Raw genomic sequence first — 19,540 nt, 5'->3', positions numbered from 1 at the left:
TTTTTTTTTGCTATTTACCAGTTAACCGGTTCGGTTATACCAGGTAGAAGTTTATCGTCTTAAAACCGGTTAGTACCCGTCCCGATTATCCTATCTAACGGTTAATCGATCGTTGACCACTGACCGGTTTTGAAATTAACTAGTTTTCAACAAACCGGTTTGTGTACCACTATGTTGAAATCGGTTTTTAGAATGGAACTGGACCAAATAAGACAATGCAAGCAAAAGTTCCTAGATTCATGGAGATATAGAACAACATATAAGTTATCATGCTTGCATATCCATCCAACCTAGAAACCAGTTTAAGGGAAATCAATATGTCTTGATTTTGATCTTGATCAAATATAGTAGATGAAATTCTCAAAAACAGCAAAAAGTCAACCAGTTTGGCCAATTTTGTTTAAAAGAACGGTTGTAAGATTCTGTTCTTGATTTATTGTTTTAAGAGTTTGATCCGGTTTAAAACTTAAAATTGTTTAACCAAAACCGAATGTTTGATCTTCATTATTTATATATTTTTTTTCTATTTGAAATATGTATTTTTGTAACATATACACAAACCATCTTTATGATATTTAAACATCTTAAGGCAAACCAATCATTGAAGGAAAAAACACAAAAATGTTTAGAGCGTTAAAATCCAAGTGCCAAACCTCCAAATCAATAAAACCACTTGACCCGTCCAGCCAGCCAATCCAACCCAACTTGTTTGGTTTATTGGTTTACCAAACCGTAAATAAAAATCCGACCCATAATTTTGTAAAACCAGCCGAAGAAAGCCGTAAACATCTTTAAGTCAGCATGGAATATATTAATTAAACAAAACAATTACAATAAAGTGGTAAGCAAACAGGCAAATATAACAACCAACCCAACGGGCATGTAGTCTATCGCTATTAAGGTGTATACAATAATTATCAGTTGATGGTTCTAGTCTTATGATGGATGTTAGTGTAAATTTATGAGTACATTTAGATTTTAAGATGGTGTGAGTGATTCATTTAAAAAAAACATAATAGTATAACGTGGCTAAAGTGTGATATTTAAAACCACAGTGGTTAAATTCGAAAAACACTATCAACGTCGTAGTCTGTCATTCAATCGGAGGTGTATACCGGTCACCGCCGGAGCTAACTCACCGATTAAGCTCCACCTCTAATTCTCTAAATATCAACGACTCTTCAACGTGTTCCATCTATAGCCCAAGTAACTCCTTATTTCCCCTAATATTTTAATCTCGAATTACAATTTTTTAAATTTAACAGCAGTTAAGGTTAGGTATTGCTATATCTATACGTAACGGATTATATGTTTCATTCCTAGGGTATCACATTTAGTGTAAAGATAGTAAATTTTAGGCATCTTTGTATTGCACACAAGGTGTTTGATAAAATGCCGCAATGACAGTTTTTGCCCTTTGTCAGATCTTGTTGAGGTGATTAAGGATCAGAATGAAGGTAAAGGTAGTTTTGAGGAAAGTACGGGATTATGTTCGATACGATTTGAAAGAAATCGCATTTCCATCGTCTTTGCCCGACCCGCCTCATTTCAATAAACGAAGAAAACTAACTTTTAAAGAACGTTACTTGGTTAGTCTTTTTTCCTAGTTAACTGTTACATCAATGTCATCGTTTTAAAGTATTTTGATGGTACTCTCGAAATCTTTAATTGGATAATTCAAAAGAAAACAAGAACGAGTGCGTATTTTTCTGTTTTAAAAGAAGGATTAGGCTATGTGTAGTGGAGGGGCTACAAAATGGGGCGATTTGTGCCATGTGGCGCCCAGTCTGCAAAATGTGGGTTTATGTTTTAGGAGTGTAGTGGTGTTGTAGCCCAATATATATATACACATGTATATATATACCACACACAACACAATATAATAATTATATTGGTTAGTATGTTTGCCGGTGACAGATAGCACTCGCCCCCCCCCCCCTCTTTATCGCCCCTAGTATCACCGGGGGGGGGGGGGGTGTTCATCATCTTTGTAGCCCCCATCGCCCCATTACGCATAACCTTAGATCTTAGACTTTAGTTTTGTAGGTGGGACCCATGTGTGACACCCGGTAAATTCCCAATCCCTTAAACTAAGTAATCAACCTAATAATTAGGTGATTGTAAAAATTATGCGCGCCATGTTAGTCAGCGCGTGCATTTGTTATGTGCGCCTTGCGCGAGCGCGCCATGTTAGTCAGCGCGTGCATTTGTTATGTGCGCCCTGCGCGAGCGCGCCATGTTAGTCAGCGCGTGCATTTGTTATGTGCGCCCTGCGCGCGCGCACCATGTTAAGAACCAGCGTGAGCATATGTTATATGCGCCATGCGTGAATGTTTTGGCTTTATGTTATGACCATCCCGCATGATGCTAAGGCGGGTGCATCCTAAATCGTTTATGCGCGTGCGGAAGGGAACTAACCTCCCCGCATGGCGGGAACATTGAGAGCTAGTTTGTCTGAAGCTCCAAGATGGAATTGACTTCAACATGACTGATCACTATGTTGAAATACCAAGACCACCTGGAGAATCTACAAATGAAACTCAATATCCCCAACTGCGAGAAGGTTACGCACCTACCCGCAGCGAAGAAATGTCCTACACGCAGAAAGCTATGCGCACAAAGTGATGCGCACAGAACACAGTCTATTCTCCAGACATAAGGAGATTACTCCCGCCCAAAAGGAAACAGTAGCGTGTTTCAGAGATTTTCCACTTTTTACTGTACACTGACAAAAGTACCTGAAAAAGCACACTGTAACATGAAAAGTCAACTGTCAGCCACCCTATTCTCACCAACCCCAGACCTGCATGTCCTGTCCAAATCAAATCAAGATCTTTTGTTCACTCCTCCACTTTTAAGTAAACAATAAACAATAATAATTTCCATACTTTATCATCATTACCCCTAGATATGAAAAGAATTCAATCCCCTAAAGCAAGGGATTGTGTTCCCTTGAGTTTGCCTTTAAATATGTAACCTAAGTTATCACTCAAAACACACTCCAAAGAACTGCAAACTTGCACTAATCATCTCCCGAGCATCCGTTATTTTCGATTCCGTTCCAGTTACTAGGTAAGCCGAGGTTATAAACTTGAGATCTACTTTCCAAACCTCATATTCTCCTATTTCTTGATCTTAATATATATACTTCTTGTTATTTAATCGTATTCTAGACCTTCGATTCCGAGGCCAACACCAAGAAAACCCGAATCTCGATTAATCCCTTAACAAGAACCACAGGTGAGTCTCACAGCCCCTATTTTCACTGTTTTCACTATTTTTAAACTGTTTTCGGGGCGAGGGACACGTACTTAAATAATGTTTTATCATGGTATACTTACAAGCTATGCAAGCGATTATGTGTTTAAGTTACGTTTCATGATGAGTAATGCAAACGGTTATCTAAGGTTTTCGATGTATGTGCGCTAGAACTCGAGTAAGTGATCACTTTACCATTGGAACTCTAAGGGTAGGGACTGCTGGTTTGATCCACCCACTCGTAGGGGTCGCACCTCTTTGCATGGACGAGTGCCTAGTATGGTCATGGGGCAGTACTATGGGATTGAACCCGCTCGTAGGGGTCGCGCCTCTTTGCATGGACGAGCGCCTTGTTTTCCGGCACAACGTCCGCGCGTAACCCGCGGGACGGAATTATTATTTTAGCTCGTAGTGGCAGCGCCACTTTGCATGGACGAGCACATGTTCCTGAAACGTTCGCGCGTAACCCGCGGGACGGTATTACTTATTTTAGCTCGTAGTGGCAGCGCCACTTTGCATAGACGAGCACAGTTCCCAGAAATGTTCGCGCGTAACCCGCGGAACGATTTTATCAGAATATGTTGATATAACTATGTCTTACCAAGCATGTGTTTTAATGACGCTATCAGAATTATGTTTCAGAATGATTTGTATCAAGATTATGATGCAATACGATTTATCAAGTTACTAAGACTTGTGAACTCACTCAGTTTATACTGATTCAAATGTTTTTACGTGTCTTTCAGGAGATAACTAGGTAGCGCATGGAGTCACACTTAGAGCACCTCACGCTGAACATCTAAACTAGCTTTTTGGAAGATTTTAGTTCTATCCCTTCGATGCGCGTGGTTGTTCCCGCCGCGCATGGGGATAAGGCGTGGAAATCTTCAACAATTTTTATACTTGGATGTTTTTATGTAATTTTTTTAAACAATGTAATGTATTTGTATTAAACTTTTCATGCGCAATGAAAATCTTACTTTGAATGTTTGCAATGGCCCGTGCTTAAGTATCAATTCCCACTCGCGCGCGCCCGGCTGTTTCCGCCGCTCAGGGCCGGGTGTGACAGATTGGTATCAGAGCACTGGTTATAGCGAACTAGGAAAAGAAGTTTTAACCTAGACTATAACCGTTGGGGAATCGCATGAAATATTTTTCAAAGAAAATATTTTCAAAAGAAACTATACACACACTTAGGAACACGGGTCACACTGTCTAGTAAATAATGATAACATTATGTGCTCAGAGTACATGCGCTAAGTTTGATATATTTTCACTCTTTTAAAGCGAGAATGCCTCCAACTAAAGCCAAGGGAATTACCATGACACCCGAGGAACTCGCGGAAATAATCGCGCAAGCGATTGCGACACATGAGGCCAGCAAGGCCGAATCAAGTCAGGGTCGTCAGAATGAGACCCCAGAACCCGAATCAGGAGCCTTGGACAAAGGATGCTCCTATAAGACATTCATGGCCTGTAAGCCTTGGCCATTCAAGGGAACCGAAGGGGCCATTGGGCTCTACAACTGGATTGACAAGATGGAGACAGTTCTCTCCATTAGCGGATGTAGTGAGAACCAGAAGGTCCTTTACGCGACCTGCATGTTCCAAGAGGCAGCTTCGTCTTGGTGGAAGCTTCAAACGAAAACATTGGGGCGAGAAGTTGCTCTCCACAAGACCTGGGAGGAACTGAAGGAGATGATGATGAGGAAGTTCTGCTCTCGCGCAGAAATCCAGAGTCTACAACAGGAATTCTGGAACCACACCATGGTAGGAACGGATATCGACGCCTACAACAACCGGTTCAACGAACTTTGCCAGTTGGTGCCAGACATGGCAAACACGGAGGAAAAGAAGATCGAGAGGTATATTTTTGGGTTACCTCCTGTTGTTAGGGTTCCGCTCAACGCCGCAGCGCCTCCAACCTTTGATGAGGCGGTAGCGCGGGCCATTACCCTTACAAGGGATACGATCCGTGCGGGTATGTTGACTACGCGCGGAATCGAGCAGCGAACCTCTGATCCCAAGAGGAAATGGAACTCTCACCACCGAGGGTCCGACTCCAAGCAGCCACCGTTCAAGAAACAGGAAAGCGCAAGGGTTTACGCGATTCAGGCCGCGGAGCCACCACGAAAAGGATACAGCGGGCCTCGCCCATGGTGCAACAAATGCAAGTATCACCACGAGGGTGAATGCGCAAGAATCGAATGTGCCAAATGTGGCAGACCAGGGCACAAGACGATGAATTGCCGTATCAGAGAAGCTGGAGCAAGCGACAACTGCTACGCATGCGGGAAGCCAGGGCATTTTAGTCGGGATTGCCCGCAAAAGGGGAACCAAGCTCGCGGGAGAGCTTTTGTGATCGGCGCAGGCGAAGCTAAAGAAGAGCCGAATGTGGTAACCGGTACGTTTTTGCTTAACGGACATTTTGCATCTGTCTTATTTGATACTGGCGCTGACCTAAGTTTTATATCCGCCGAGTTTAAAGACTCCCTAGGCCTAGCAACCAGTAGGCTAGACACGCCTTATACTATAGAACTAGCCAATGGTAGGCAGTTATGCGCAAACGAAAGAACTGAGCAATGTGTTATAGTCATGGGAGGTCACGGGTTCAATATTAACTTGTTGCCAATAGACTTGGGAAGTTTTGACATTGTGGTAGGTATGGATTGGTTAGTCGAGAACAGCGCGGAAGTTATTTGCCATGAGAAACAGGTTCGGATCCCACTGTTGAACGGAGAAACCTTGGTAATTCAAGGGGAAAGAAGGGGAGTTGCGACGAAACTGATTTCGTGCCTAAAGGCGCGAAAGTGCCTAAGGAAAGGGTGCTACGCCTTCCTGGCGCATGTCGTAGAAAAGAAAGGAGATGAGCGAAGAATTGAAGACTTACCAGTAGTGCGCGAATTTCCAGAAGTTTTTCCTGAAGATTTGCCCGGATTACCGCCGCCGCGACAAGTCGAGTTTCGTATTGATTTAGTCCCAGGAGCTGCGCCAGTAGCTCGAGCGCCTTATCGACTAGCTCCATCTGAGATGCAAGAGCTATCCAATCAGTTACAGGAACTATTGGATAAGGGTTTCATACGCCCAAGCTTTTCACCTTGGGGAGCTCCAGTACTGTTTGTTAAGAAGAAGGATGGTTCGTTCAGAATGTGTATTGACTACAGGGAGCTGAACAAGCTGACAGTCAAGAATCGGTATCCCTTACCGAGGATTGACGACTTATTTGACCAGTTGCAGGGATCCAGTTATTATTCGAAGATAGATCTACGGTCAGGATACCACCAACTTAGGGTCCATGAGGAAGATGTGCCGAAAACAGCCTTCCGAACTAGATACGGCCATTATGAGTTCTTAGTGATGCCTTTCGGGCTAACTAATGCGCCGGCTGTATTCATGGATCTGATGAACCGCGTGTGCAAACCATACTTGGACAAGTTTGTGATTGTGTTTATAGATGATATTCTGATTTACTCTCGGACCAAGGCCGAGCATGAGCAACACCTGAGATTGATTTTGGAATTGTTGAGGAAAGAAAAGTTGTATGCGAAGTTTTCCAAGTGCGAGTTTTGGCTTAGAGAAGTTCACTTTCTCGGTCACGTTGTAAACGAGAAAGGAATTCACGTTGATCCTTCCAAAGTCAAGGCCATCGAAAACTGGGAAGCGCCAAAAACCCCAACTGAGGTGAGGCAATTCCTAGGACTAGCTGGCTACTATCGACGCTTCATTGAGAACTTCTCCAAAATAGCTCTACCTCTGACCGCGCTAACTCAGAAAGACAAGAAGTTTGTTTGGGGCGAAAATCAGGAAACAGCATTTCAAATGTTGAAACAGAAGTTATGTAGTGCGCCAATTTTGTCTTTGCCCGAGGGGATGGATGACATTGTTGTTTACTGCGACGCTTCACATCAGGGACTTGGATGTGTCCTTATGCAGCGAGACAAAGTCATAGCGTATGCCTCACGCCAACTCAAGACCAATGAAAAGAACTACACAACGCATGATTTAGAACTTGGAGCGGTTGTCTTCGCGCTAAAGATTTGGCGCCATTACCTCTATGGTACAAAGTGTATAATCTTTACGGATCACAAGAGCCTTCAACATATATTTGATCAAAAGGATTTAAACATGAGGCAACGAAGATGGGTGGAGTTGTTGAACGATTATGATTGTGAAATTAAGTACCACCCTGGAAAGGCGAATGTGGTAGCAGACGCGCTAAGTAGGAAGGAGCGAATAAAAACGCTACGAGTCAAGGCTCTAAGGTTAACCATTCACGCAGATCTCTCTACCCGCATCCGAGACGCTCAGCAAGAAGCCTTGAAACCAGAGTTTGTTAAAAACGAATGCCTTGGGGGTATGGTTAAGAATTTGGAACTTAAAGAGAACGGCAATCTATATTTCGCTAACCGCATATGGGTCCCTCTCAAGGGAGGATTGCGCGAGCAGGTATTGAACGAAGCTCACAAGACGCGGTATTCCGTACATCCTGGCGCAGACAAGATGTACCAAGATGTTAAAACGCTGTATTGGTGGCCCAATCTTAAAGGCGCCATCGCAACGTATGTCAGTAAGTGCCTGACGTGTTCGAAGGTGAAGGCTGAATACCAGAAACCATCAGGGTTGCTTCAACAGCCAGAAATTCCCATGTGGAAGTGGGAACAAATCTCTATGGACTTCATCACCAAACTGCCAAGGACACCTGGGGGTTATGACACAATATGGGTTATTGTGGATCGGCTAACTAAGTCAGCGCACTTCCTGCCTATCAAGGAAACCGATAAGATGGAAAAGTTAGCCCGACTGTATATTCGAGGAGTAGTTTCAAAACATGGAGTCCCAGTGTCCATCATTTCTGATAGAGATAGTCGGTTCACATCAAGGTTTTGGAGATCGTTACAAGGGGCTTTAGGTACTCGTCTTGACATGAGTACGGCATATCATCCTCAAACGGATGGGCAAAGCGAGCGAACAATCCAGACATTGGAAGACATGCTACGCGCGTGCGCAATCGATTTCGAAGGTAGCTGGGATACTCATCTCCCATTGGTTGAATTTTCTTACAACAACAGCTATCACACAAGCATTAAGGCTGCGCCGTTCGAAGCTTTGTATGGGCGCAAGTGTAGATCCCCACTGTGCTGGGCTGAAGTGGGTGACAAGCAAATGACTGGTCCAGAATTGATCCAAGAAACAACAGACAAGATTTTTCAGATAAGGGATCGCCTTAAGATAGAGCGCGACAGACAGAAGAGCTACGCAGATGTGCGAAGGAAACCATTGGAATTTCAAGTAGGGGATAAAGTACTTTTGAAAGTCTCTCCATGGAAAGGAGTCCCCCGTTTCGGCAAGCGAGGAAAGTTGAATCCGCGCTTCATTGGACCATTCGAGATCCTGGAAAGGATCGGTCCGGTTGCTTATAAACTCCGTTTACCCGCCGAACTCAGTGGAGTTCATGATACGTTTCATGTGTCCAACCTCAAAAAGTGCTTATCTGACGAAACGTTGATTTTGCCGTTGGAAGAGATTCACATCGACAAACAGCTGCACTTCGTAGAAGAACCTATAGCAGTAACCGATTGGAAAGAACAAAAGTTACGCAGGAGCAAAATCAAGTTAGTAAAGGTTCAATGGAACTCGAGGCGTGGGCCTGAATTCACTTGGGAAAGAGAAGACCAAATACGCAAGAAATACCCACACCTCTTCCAGAACATGGCTTCTGCCAGCAACGTCTCCTAAATTTCGGGACGAAATTCGTTTAACGAGGGGAGAATGTGACACCCGGTAAATTCCCAATCCCTTAAACTAAGTAATCAACCTAATAATTAGGTGATTGTAAAAATTATGCGCGCCATGTTAGTCAGCGCGTGCATTTGTTATGTGCGCCTTGCGCGAGCGCGCCATGTTAGTCAGCGCGTGCATTTGTTATGTGCGCCCTGCGCGAGCGCGCCATGTTAGTCAGCGCGTGCATTTGTTATGTGCGCCCTGCGCGAGCGCACCATGTTAAGAACCAGCGTGAGCATATGTTATATGCGCCATGCGTGAATGTTTTGGCTTTATGTTATGACCATCCCGCATGATGCTAAGGCGGGTGCATCCTAAATCGTTTATGCGCGTGCGGAAGGGAACTAACCTCCCCGCATGGCGGGAACATTGAGAGCTAGTTTGTCTGAAGCTCCAAGATGGAATTGACTTCAACATGACTGATCACTATGTTGAAATACCAAGACCACCTGGAGAATCTACAAATGAAACTCAATATCCCCAACTGCGAGAAGGTTACGCACCTACCCGCAGCGAAGAAATGTCCTACACGCAGAAAGCTATGCGCACAAAGTGATGCGCACAGAACACAGTCTATTCTCCAGACATAAGGAGATTACTCCCGCCCAAAAGGAAACAGTAGCGTGTTTCAGAGATTTTCCACTTTTTACTGTACACTGACAAAAGTACCTGAAAAAGCACACTGTAACATGAAAAGTCAACTGTCAGCCACCCTATTCTCACCAACCCCAGACCTGCATGTCCTGTCCAAATCAAATCAAGATCTTTTGTTCACTCCTCCACTTTTAAGTAAACAATAAACAATAATAATTTCCATACTTTATCATCATTACCCCTAGATATGAAAAGAATTCAATCCCCTAAAGCAAGGGATTGTGTTCCCTTGAGTTTGCCTTTAAATATGTAACCTAAGTTATCACTCAAAACACACTCCAAAGAACTGCAAACTTGCACTAATCATCTCCCGAGCATCCGTTATTTTCGATTCCGTTCCAGTTACTAGGTAAGCCGAGGTTATAAACTTGAGATCTACTTTCCAAACCTCATATTCTCCTATTTCTTGATCTTAATATATATACTTCTTGTTATTTAATCGTATTCTAGACCTTCGATTCCGAGGCCAACACCAAGAAAACCCGAATCTCGATTAATCCCTTAACAAGAACCACAGGTGAGTCTCACAGCCCCTATTTTCACTGTTTTCACTATTTTTAAACTGTTTTCGGGGCGAGGGACACGTACTTAAATAATGTTTTATCATGGTATACTTACAAGCTATGCAAGCGATTATGTGTTTAAGTTACGTTTCATGATGAGTAATGCAAACGGTTATCTAAGGTTTTCGATGTATGTGCGCTAGAACTCGAGTAAGTGATCACTTTACCATTGGAACTCTAAGGGTAGGGACTGCTGGTTTGATCCACCCACTCGTAGGGGTCGCACCTCTTTGCATGGACGAGTGCCTAGTATGGTCATGGGGCAGTACTATGGGATTGAACCCGCTCGTAGGGGTCGCGCCTCTTTGCATGGACGAGCGCCTTGTTTTCCGGCACAACGTCCGCGCGTAACCCGCGGGACGGAATTATTATTTTAGCTCGTAGTGGCAGCGCCACTTTGCATGGACGAGCACATGTTCCTGAAACGTTCGCGCGTAACCCGCGGGACGGTATTACTTATTTTAGCTCGTAGTGGCAGCGCCACTTTGCATAGACGAGCACAGTTCCCAGAAATGTTCGCGCGTAACCCGCGGAACGATTTTATCAGAATATGTTGATATAACTATGTCTTACCAAGCATGTGTTTTAATGACGCTATCAGAATTATGTTTCAGAATGATTTGTATCAAGATTATGATGCAATACGATTTATCAAGTTACTAAGACTTGTGAACTCACTCAGTTTATACTGATTCAAATGTTTTTACGTGTCTTTCAGGAGATAACTAGGTAGCGCATGGAGTCACACTTAGAGCACCTCACGCTGAACATCTAAACTAGCTTTTTGGAAGATTTTAGTTCTATCCCTTCGATGCGCGTGGTTGTTCCCGCCGCGCATGGGGATAAGGCGTGGAAATCTTCAACAATTTTTATACTTGGATGTTTTTATGTAATTTTTTTAAACAATGTAATGTATTTGTATTAAACTTTTCATGCGCAATGAAAATCTTACTTTGAATGTTTGCAATGGCCCGTGCTTAAGTATCAATTCCCACTCGCGCGCGCCCGGCTGTTTCCGCCGCTCAGGGCCGGGTGTGACACCATGACAGTATATAATTTAAATGACACAATGTTTTGTTAAAGAATGTGTAGTTGACGATTAAAACGGTTGACAGTTATTTGGTTACAACTGGCAGTAACTTTGTATGGCTTTTGAACCATTCTTTAGGTTTTGAAGGAAGCAACTAGACTTTATGCTGCAAGTTGGGTAAGTGATATAGGTCCCGAGTTGCGTCCGAATGAATATAAAAAGAAAGAAAATGAAGCTGATGGAGTTAAAAAAGATTCTAGTGGAGAAACAGAGCCTTCAACATTGGAGGATCTAGGTAAATTATTATGCATTAAAACAGTTAATTTAACTTGTAGAAATGTAAATGAAAAGATAATAACTTTATCGTGCACGGGTTGATGATGTCAGCGGTGGCTGCTAGGGGCGGAATGGAGACGCTTAGGCCAGCTCTGCAACGGGTTTACATGACCCGAGCCTCTGCTTACAGAGACACACTGAAGAGCTTCATACAAGGTTATCAAGAAGGCATTCAACAAGTCATGGAAAAAAAGGATAATTCGGAACCTAATCAAGAAAATGTTGACCCAAAAAAGTCAACTTGATCAATCTTTCAGGTGCAGACTATTAAATTCTAGATGATTTATATCTTTTTTTGTGTGGATGGTCCGAAAAATTCCACCCGGGCCAAATTTATTGATGTGGGCGTAATTTAGTTATTTAAAAATATAAAAATCATGTTGGTCAACACTTATGTGTATATTGTGTATTGCAGGTTTTGCCTTTTTGGTGGTTCTTTAAAAAGTTACCTTGCAATGGTGTTTAACATGATAGATATATGCTATAGGACAGGGCTTGTATGCGAAACAATTTTGTACCGATGTGTATGACGACATCTTTATAATACTTGTTTATTATATTTTTAGCTGTATGGTTTTTAAGGATGTTGAAAACAAGATAGAAATTAAGTTAATTCCCTTTCTACTTTTAAGTCATCTTGATGTCCATGTTTGCTATTTACTAATGCCTTTTGTTTGTCTACATAATAAATCCTACAAACAATGTCAAAATTAGTTTCTTATACATTACTTCATGTGCCCCAATCTGCATGGCAGCTCAAGTTTGAGTTCTCCAAAAAGATTATGGCATCTAAGCCGACCGGCGTCCGCTCAAGTTTGAGGTCTCCAAAAAAATTACATCTCAGGTTTAAAGGTCTAAACAAGAGAAATCAAAATACATACACTACTAAAAAATATACCTATAATGACGCGCAATGCGCGTCATTGAAGGGGTTGATGACACGTAAAATCGTGTCAAGGAAGGCCATGTCATAAAGAAAAGTTGACGTGCATTTGTGTGTCATCTGTTTTGACACTCATTTATGACACGTCTTTTACATGCATTTTTTACGCCCATTTGCGTGTCATGTTTTTAGGTGTTTTATAATAATAATTTTTTTGGATGAATTACTAATTTTCACATTAAATGACAATTAATGTCTCAAAATATATAATAAAATAAATACATTGAACATTACAATACATTTCATACAATATTTCATAAAATACAAATTACAAACATCTCAAAATTAATATCAATGTCAATACAAAATTTCACCGGAATATGAAGTTTGCCACAAAAGTCGATCATTCTTCACAAATTCCATCAATATCAACATCGGTGCATCTGTCTTCCCTTTCCCCAACCTGAGAAAAAAAAATAGGTAATAATTTGTTTCCACTAAGTAACTAACAGGACCAGGTAACAAAATATATTTCACTAGCTAGCACAAAGATAATCTGGTAACAAGTTGTTTGCATGTAAAATTTATTAAAAATGATGATTGATAACTCACCAGCATGCTGAAACATACTCGCTGTAAGGTGGTTGTGAACGAATTCTCGTGCAGATCCAAAATCATATATTTTTATTACATCCTTGGTAACAGAAAGTTAACTGCAATATGATACAGAATGTGCCAACATTCATCCATAAGAAAGTAGAAATATACTAATACTACCAAACATTAACAGTTTATCCACATTGATAGTTAAAACGGCATACTAATTACCTGTAAAAGAAGAGATCAGATGTGTTTCCCATTTATTTTTCTTGAACCAGCAATAACTAGTTTTATACCCGTCCGGTGGACGGCTCCGGTGGACGGGTTGTTTAATGTAATAATGTCATACTATCTTTCTTTGTGTTGCCCTCTTTCTTCACCATTATAGTCTTTTCCATCTTCATCTTCATGGCCATCGGCTATCACTGACTGGTCATTAAGACGTAATTAAGGTAATCTTCAAACTTGATCTCACCTGAGTCATCAAGAAAAGAAGAATTTTTTTTATTAGCTCAAGACAGATCTAAGATCCAAATAGACAACTTTCTACATTCTTCAAATCTGTAAAACAGCAAGTACTCATCACCTATTTATCCAAGAGATTTCAAATCCTTTTCTTGCCTTTTTCTACAAAAGATTAACCAAAATAAAATAACTATTAGCATAATATAAACCAGTTGAAGACATGATATAAATGAAAACAATTTTATTATATAAAAAAGTGGCAGATCGCGCGTTGTTTAAAAGTTAAAGTTATAACATGACATCCAGAGATGACCCACAAAATATGTGTATCCTGTGGGTGTTTTTCTCTATTTTTACGACGTTAAACATTCTTTGCTTCAAATTTTATAAGAGATGACATTGTTTTTATGACCCACACTTTTATATGTCGTATTTGCGCGTCATTAAAGATGTATTTTCTAGTAGTGATAGAACCTTGATGTTAGGAACAAGAGAAAGATGTTGAGTCAATGTGCATTGGATTAAAGCTACTCAGTACTAGAAATAAGTGACGTAACATATATAATAAATATATAGTAGACACTTGGATTGTGAAAAAGGCTAATTGGAGAATCACAAAAGTTTATGAGATAAATACCGGTTGATACCTTGAGCACTAGTATTAACTCTAACAAGAAGGATTTTTCCAATCAATCCAGTAAAAAAAACTTCATCATGATCATTAGCTAATCTGCAAAACATAGGCTATAGCCTCACCACATGAAGGGGTTCTTCCTATGAAAAACCCTCCGATGTAAGAATTAATATTGACTTATTTTGAGTAAAATAAGTATCGCGTATGAGTAAGGTGTAAGGGAGTGAATATGTGTGGATATGTATTACCTCATCATGGGGTATTTATGGTGGACGGATTAGGGTTGATGTCACTATCACATGACAATGGACCCGTATAGAAGTTGTAATTGTTTATGATTGTGACATCTAGATTTTATTGGGTAAGTAAACATTCATTTTGTCATGCGGTCTCTTTTGCCATGTAGGTGTAACGAAATTTCCAGGCCAGGTTGAAAACTTACGGATTTATAGTTTAAGTCCAGAGAATACCTATTCATAGATAATTGGATTGAACATGGAACTTAGAACATACAAAAATAAGTATACGCTTGGATTGTGAAAAAGGCAAACTAGAGAATCCCAAAGTTTTGTTGGATAAAAATAAAGAATTAAGTAACCGGATTTGTTTTCTCAACCTAATAAAGAATGATATCATCATCTCAACCTTTATGTGACTCACTAAGTTATAATTCATATGTAATATGTAAGTCTATGTGTTATGGGGGCTATAAAAATGGGTGACAAGGACGATATGGGCGAGGAACACCGCCCCCCGGGCGACAGGGGAGGGGGGGCATAGAAACATGTCGCCCGGTTGTGTAATGAATGTGCTGACGTGGCGATTAAGTATTGGTGGGGGCGGTTTTGGGGCTACAACACCGCCCCCTAGGCTACATGTTGCCCCCTTGGCCACATCAAAAATCCCTCACATTTTGTAGCCCCACACATAACCTAAGTGGGGGAGGGTGTATAGCTTTCAAACCATATGGTAATGTCACCGTCACCTCATGTGGGTGAGGTGTATGACTTCATTTCATGAACAAATTTTGTCACATAAAAATGATTCATTTTTACCATTATCGTACTATTGGAGAATTATGACGACTTAATAATAACCTTTTAGACATTGTTATTATGGGCCATTGATGCCAGTGATTTTGTAGTATGTGGATAATAAGGTGGCAGTGCATGTAAGGCCCCGTTACCGGTAGCCCTACTTTCGTGTTGGATTTACTCATAAACACAGTTCTAAATATCAGAGTTAATTAAAATATTTACGCGGAATATAAAACTTTCATAAAACATTACATAATTCATAACTTGTCTCAAAACATCATTTGTCTTTCAACATTAAAGCATTAAAATTAAAACATCATAAGTCTTCAGATGCCAGACTCTTATTCAGTGCCACGTGTCTCCTCAAGCGAGCTGCCTCATCCTACTCACCTGCGTGCATACTAAAAGTCAGCTACGCTGAGTGAGTTCTAGTTAATCATACACTATACAATACACATAAACTTATATTCTTTCATTCATACTTTCTTACTTTCATACTTTCTTTTGTATTAACTTACTTTCATATCTTACGTTATAAAGAGCATTACGCCCTACATTCCTCGAGTATTATTAGGGCTCGGTACCCTCCTTCCTCGAGTATTATTAGGGCTCGGTACCCTCCTTCCTCGAGTATTATTAGGGCTCGGTACCCTCCTTCCTCGAGTATTATTAGGGCTCGGTCCCTCTTTCCTCGAATATTAGTAGGGTTCGGTTCCCTAGTTCTCGAATATTAGTAGGGTTCGATTCCCTCTTCGTTACCATTCAACCATCATTTCCTTCTTTTATTAACTTTATCACATTCATACACATAAGCATACATATCATACTTACCTTATACTTAGCGTTACAACCTGACAGTACGTGCAATATCCGAAGATCGTTCACGTACCATCAAGCAATCATTCATACATATCACATCATTCACATAAGGCATACACTTATCTCTTAGGATAAGCGTATTAACAAACATATCGAGTATGCACACAGCCCCGAAAACATAACACATAAATGGGGCTAGAAACTCACCTGAACACGGTTACGTTCACCGTTAATCGTAATCCCTTTCTTCAGTTGTGCACGGCTGACTGTATAACAAGTATACGTATCAAACAACTATCACTACTCATATCATCTTTCTAGTCTTAACTACTACCCACAACGAACGGGGGTCCGGGGGCAGCGCCCCTGGCAGCGGGGTCTAGGGGCGGCAGCCCCTAGCAGGGTCCAAGGGGCAGAGCCCCTAGCTGGGGTCGAGCTCGTAACACATTTTCCATTATAATTTCGAATCATTAATTAATTTGCTAACTCAAAAGTTCAAGGGATGAATTGTAATTAATTCATTCTTTTTCTAAGTCCAGGGACTGTTCTGTCATTTTATTAAACTTTCCAGTTCGCTATTCAGTCTTTAATTAATTCATTCCATTAACTGTCTTAACACATTTTTCATTAGGTTTTTAATTTATTTCCTAATCGAACTTGGCTTTAGGCGAAGTTAAACCTTAGGCGAACTTAGCTTTAGGCGAAGTTAAACCTTAGGCGAACTTAGCTTTAGGCGAAGTTGTCATCAGGCGAACTTGGCTTTAGGCGAAGTTAAGCCTCAGGCGAACTTAGCTCTAGGCGAAGTTGTCATCAGGCGAACTTGGCTTTAGGCGAAGTTAAGCCTCAGGCGAACTGAGCTCTAGGCGAAGTTGTCATCAGGCGAACTTAGCCGTAAGCGAAGTTATCAATTAGGCGAACTTGGCCTCAGGCGAAGTTATCGCTTTGAAGGCGAAGTTATCGTTTTGAAGGCGAAGTTGCCCAGTTGCAGGCGAAGTTGCCCAGATCAGCCGCTGTTTTGGTTTTTATTGAGCATTTTGGCGATTTTAACACCCTTGTTAAGGCTCGACATCTCCCACTACGCTTCCCGACCATTTTCGGTCGTATCTACACTATAAAACTTGGATCTTTAAACTTCAAAGATCAAGAATCATACATTTCTGAGCTTGTTTGGATCTTGTTTAACTTGTTATCACAACTAATCGCTCTCTCTCTCGGATCTGGCTCGGTTCTTCCCTCGGCCGGCGGCGGTGTTGGTGTGTGGTGTGTGTTTTGGAGTGTTAGAGAATATGGTGAAATGAAAGATATTTTAGAGTTTAGGGGATATTTATATCCCTTAAATCCCATGGGCCTAAGGCCCATTCTCATTTAACCCATCTCAATTAATCCAAGTCCATGATCCGCTCCTTACTCGATATCCAATAATTAACGCGAAATCACTAAACATAACTTTCTTTATTCAACATTAAAATTTTAGGATGTTACAGTGCAGGATTGACCGGTGCAAACTAAGAGGTGTGATATGAGATTTTTAATACCCCATGGGCTAACTTCAGAAACCTGAGCAAACTTAAAAGCGTAGTTTGTAATAATATTTCTAGGGCTTCAAACTCTTCTTCACACAAAACAAACTCAAAAGATCTCAGTGACGATGCTGACCACCGACATACCGCCTAATCAGACGATTTACGTCAAGAATCTCAACGATAAGGTCAAAAAAGAAGGTATTGGTTTACTGTTTTTGCCCTGTTTCTGTTATAAAATGGTAATATAAAGAACTGAAACCTGTAAAGAGTTTGATTTGTATTTTTAGGGAAAATTAGTGTGTGTTTGTTGAACTAGTGATATGTTGTAGCTATATATTGTAAAGTATGCTGGTCATGGTGTGTTTTGGGTGGTTTTTGTATTGCATACCAAGTGTTAGACGAAATGCCTGTGTTCATACGAAGTGTTTGGTGAATAGTTTGCTTGTTGTGGGTCTATGTAGGGTTTTTAAAAGATAGAAATTAGGGTTTATTGTTCCAAAACGTGTTGTTCCGGACACGCAAACCGGCCAAGGACCATCACGTGAGAGGTAAATCAACCTCACTCAACGGCAAGGCGATTGAAGCTTAGGATCGGTTTCGAACCCAAGACCTCTAGGTTATTGTTCCATGTTTAGGGTTTTAATGTTATGGGGATTGTAAGGTTTAACCGTTTAAGACATGTTGAGCTTGTATAATGTCACTAATGGGCACGTTCAATTGATTTTAATCGTAAGTATGAAAGAAAGAGTTAAATTCATGTATTCAGGACAAATTGATGCGTGTTCATTCCAGTAATTCTATATGTTAGGCTTTTCTACTCGACATAAGAGATAAGTGTGGAATGTTGTACCGGTAGATCGCAAATTATACTCTTCCTGGTAGATTTTAGGTGTTTTTGTATTGCGTACAAAGTGTTCGATGAAATGTCTGTGTCTATACAAAGTGTTTGTTGAATAATTTGTTTGTTGTGGGTGTATGTAGGATTTGCAAAAGCTAGAAATTAGGGTTTTGGGCTAAAATGTAGTTGGGATTTTAAGGTTTAAGACATGTAGATTTTGTATAATATATTACAAACGGACCAGCTTAGTTGACTTTTTTTAGTCAAAGGGTGTGAGTATATAATTAACTACAACATACTGAACTTTTAGAATTTATTTGTGTGTAAGGGTACTTCTTTTTACTTGGATGTGTCATACAAACAGATGAGAACAAGTAATTGTTGTCAGGATATAAGGATACTATCAGAATTTCTAATAAAACGTGGCATATTACATGTGAATAATACCACTAGATTTAGCAAGTTACAAGCTACTAACAGACCCGTAGAAAACATCTTTGGTTGGGATAATATAGTAGTAATAATTAATAAAATGCATGATTTGAAATGTGCCTCGTTTGGTATAGTAATTCCCACTACTTGCTAGAGGTTGACACGAGATGAACCTAACATGTGATGTATGCAAGCTTTACTATTGCATATTCTTATTGTTTCTGTTTTTTCGTGCTTTAGATTAAAGTCAATAATTTATGGCAACTGTCATGTTATTTGAACTTTGAAGTAGTCAATTAGCTTGTTAAAACTGTGATATGTGGTTATAACTCACATCTTGTTTTTGTTTTCAGAGTTGAAACGGTCTCTGTATGCCTTGTTCTCTCAATATGGGAGGATTTTGGATGTTGTTGCTTTGAAAACCGTTAAGCTTCGTGAGCAGGCATGGATTGTTTTCGGTGATGTTACAGCTGCCAGTAATGCCGTCCGTCAGATGCAAAATTTCCCCTTTTATGACAAACCTATGGTAAGTTTAGAAACACTAATTTGAAACCTGTATTTCTTGTGTTTAATTTTCTAATCTATTTTAGAAATGCGTACATATGATCAATGTCTGTTTTACATCTTGATGCAATTAAACTTGCCAAATGATATTGCTGTATTTATGTTCGTTTATATAATAAACAAC

The 19,540-nt window shown here is 40.6% G+C and overlaps 2 protein-coding genes and 1 long non-coding RNA gene across 3 annotated transcripts; 2 read left to right on the top strand and 1 right to left on the bottom strand.

The window, feature by feature from the left end:
* The first annotated feature begins 1,161 nt into the window (after positions 1-1,161).
* LOC143568829 (uncharacterized) lies at positions 1,162-12,262 on the top strand. The gene is made up of 4 exons (XM_077054881.1): positions 1,162-1,206; positions 1,425-1,589; positions 11,424-11,580; positions 11,673-12,262. Exons 2-4 carry the CDS (start codon positions 1,452-1,454, stop codon positions 11,864-11,866), a joined length of 489 nt encoding a protein of 162 aa, XP_076910996.1. The 5' UTR covers positions 1,162-1,206; positions 1,425-1,451; the 3' UTR covers positions 11,867-12,262.
* A 342-nt stretch (positions 12,263-12,604) lies between these two features.
* On the bottom strand, positions 12,605-13,388 carry LOC143568828 (uncharacterized). The gene is made up of 3 exons (XR_013141633.1): positions 13,333-13,388; positions 13,117-13,217; positions 12,605-12,967 (listed from the first exon to the last, which is right to left on the bottom strand). It is a non-coding gene; the product is annotated as an uncharacterized LOC143568828 (long non-coding RNA).
* A 4,236-nt stretch (positions 13,389-17,624) lies between these two features.
* On the top strand, positions 17,625-19,417 carry LOC143568826 (U2 small nuclear ribonucleoprotein B'' 2-like). The gene is made up of 2 exons (XM_077054880.1): positions 17,625-17,780; positions 19,206-19,417. Exons 1-2 carry the CDS (start codon positions 17,708-17,710, stop codon positions 19,400-19,402), a joined length of 270 nt encoding a protein of 89 aa, XP_076910995.1. The 5' UTR covers positions 17,625-17,707; the 3' UTR covers positions 19,403-19,417.
* Positions 19,418-19,540: the final 123 nt, after the last annotated feature.

Source organism: Bidens hawaiensis, unplaced genomic scaffold, assembly GCF_021521415.1.
Source record: "Bidens hawaiensis isolate Kalapana, Puna unplaced genomic scaffold, B.hawaiensis_p1.1 tig00024236_1, whole genome shotgun sequence".
Classification (NCBI taxonomy): Eukaryota; Viridiplantae; Streptophyta; class Magnoliopsida; order Asterales; family Asteraceae; genus Bidens; species Bidens hawaiensis.
Note: the sequence above shows the minus strand (reverse complement) of the source record. Positions and strands in the feature narration are given on the sequence as shown.

Excerpts from the sequence above, each read along its gene's own strand:
- LOC143568829 (XM_077054881.1), top strand. The coding sequence starts at position 1,452 with ATGAAGGTAAAGGTAGTTTTGAGGAAAGTACGGGATTATGTTCGATAC. Across the intron at positions 1,590-11,423 it reads CTTTTAAAGAACGTTACTTG|GTTTTGAAGGAAGCAACTAG; the intron begins GTTAGTCTTTTT and ends ACCATTCTTTAG. Across the intron at positions 11,581-11,672 it reads TTCAACATTGGAGGATCTAG|CGGTGGCTGCTAGGGGCGGA; the intron begins GTAAATTATTAT and ends TGATGATGTCAG.
- LOC143568826 (XM_077054880.1), top strand. The coding sequence starts at position 17,708 with ATGCTGACCACCGACATACCGCCTAATCAGACGATTTACGTCAAGAAT. Across the intron at positions 17,781-19,205 it reads CGATAAGGTCAAAAAAGAAG|AGTTGAAACGGTCTCTGTAT; the intron begins GTATTGGTTTAC and ends TTTTGTTTTCAG.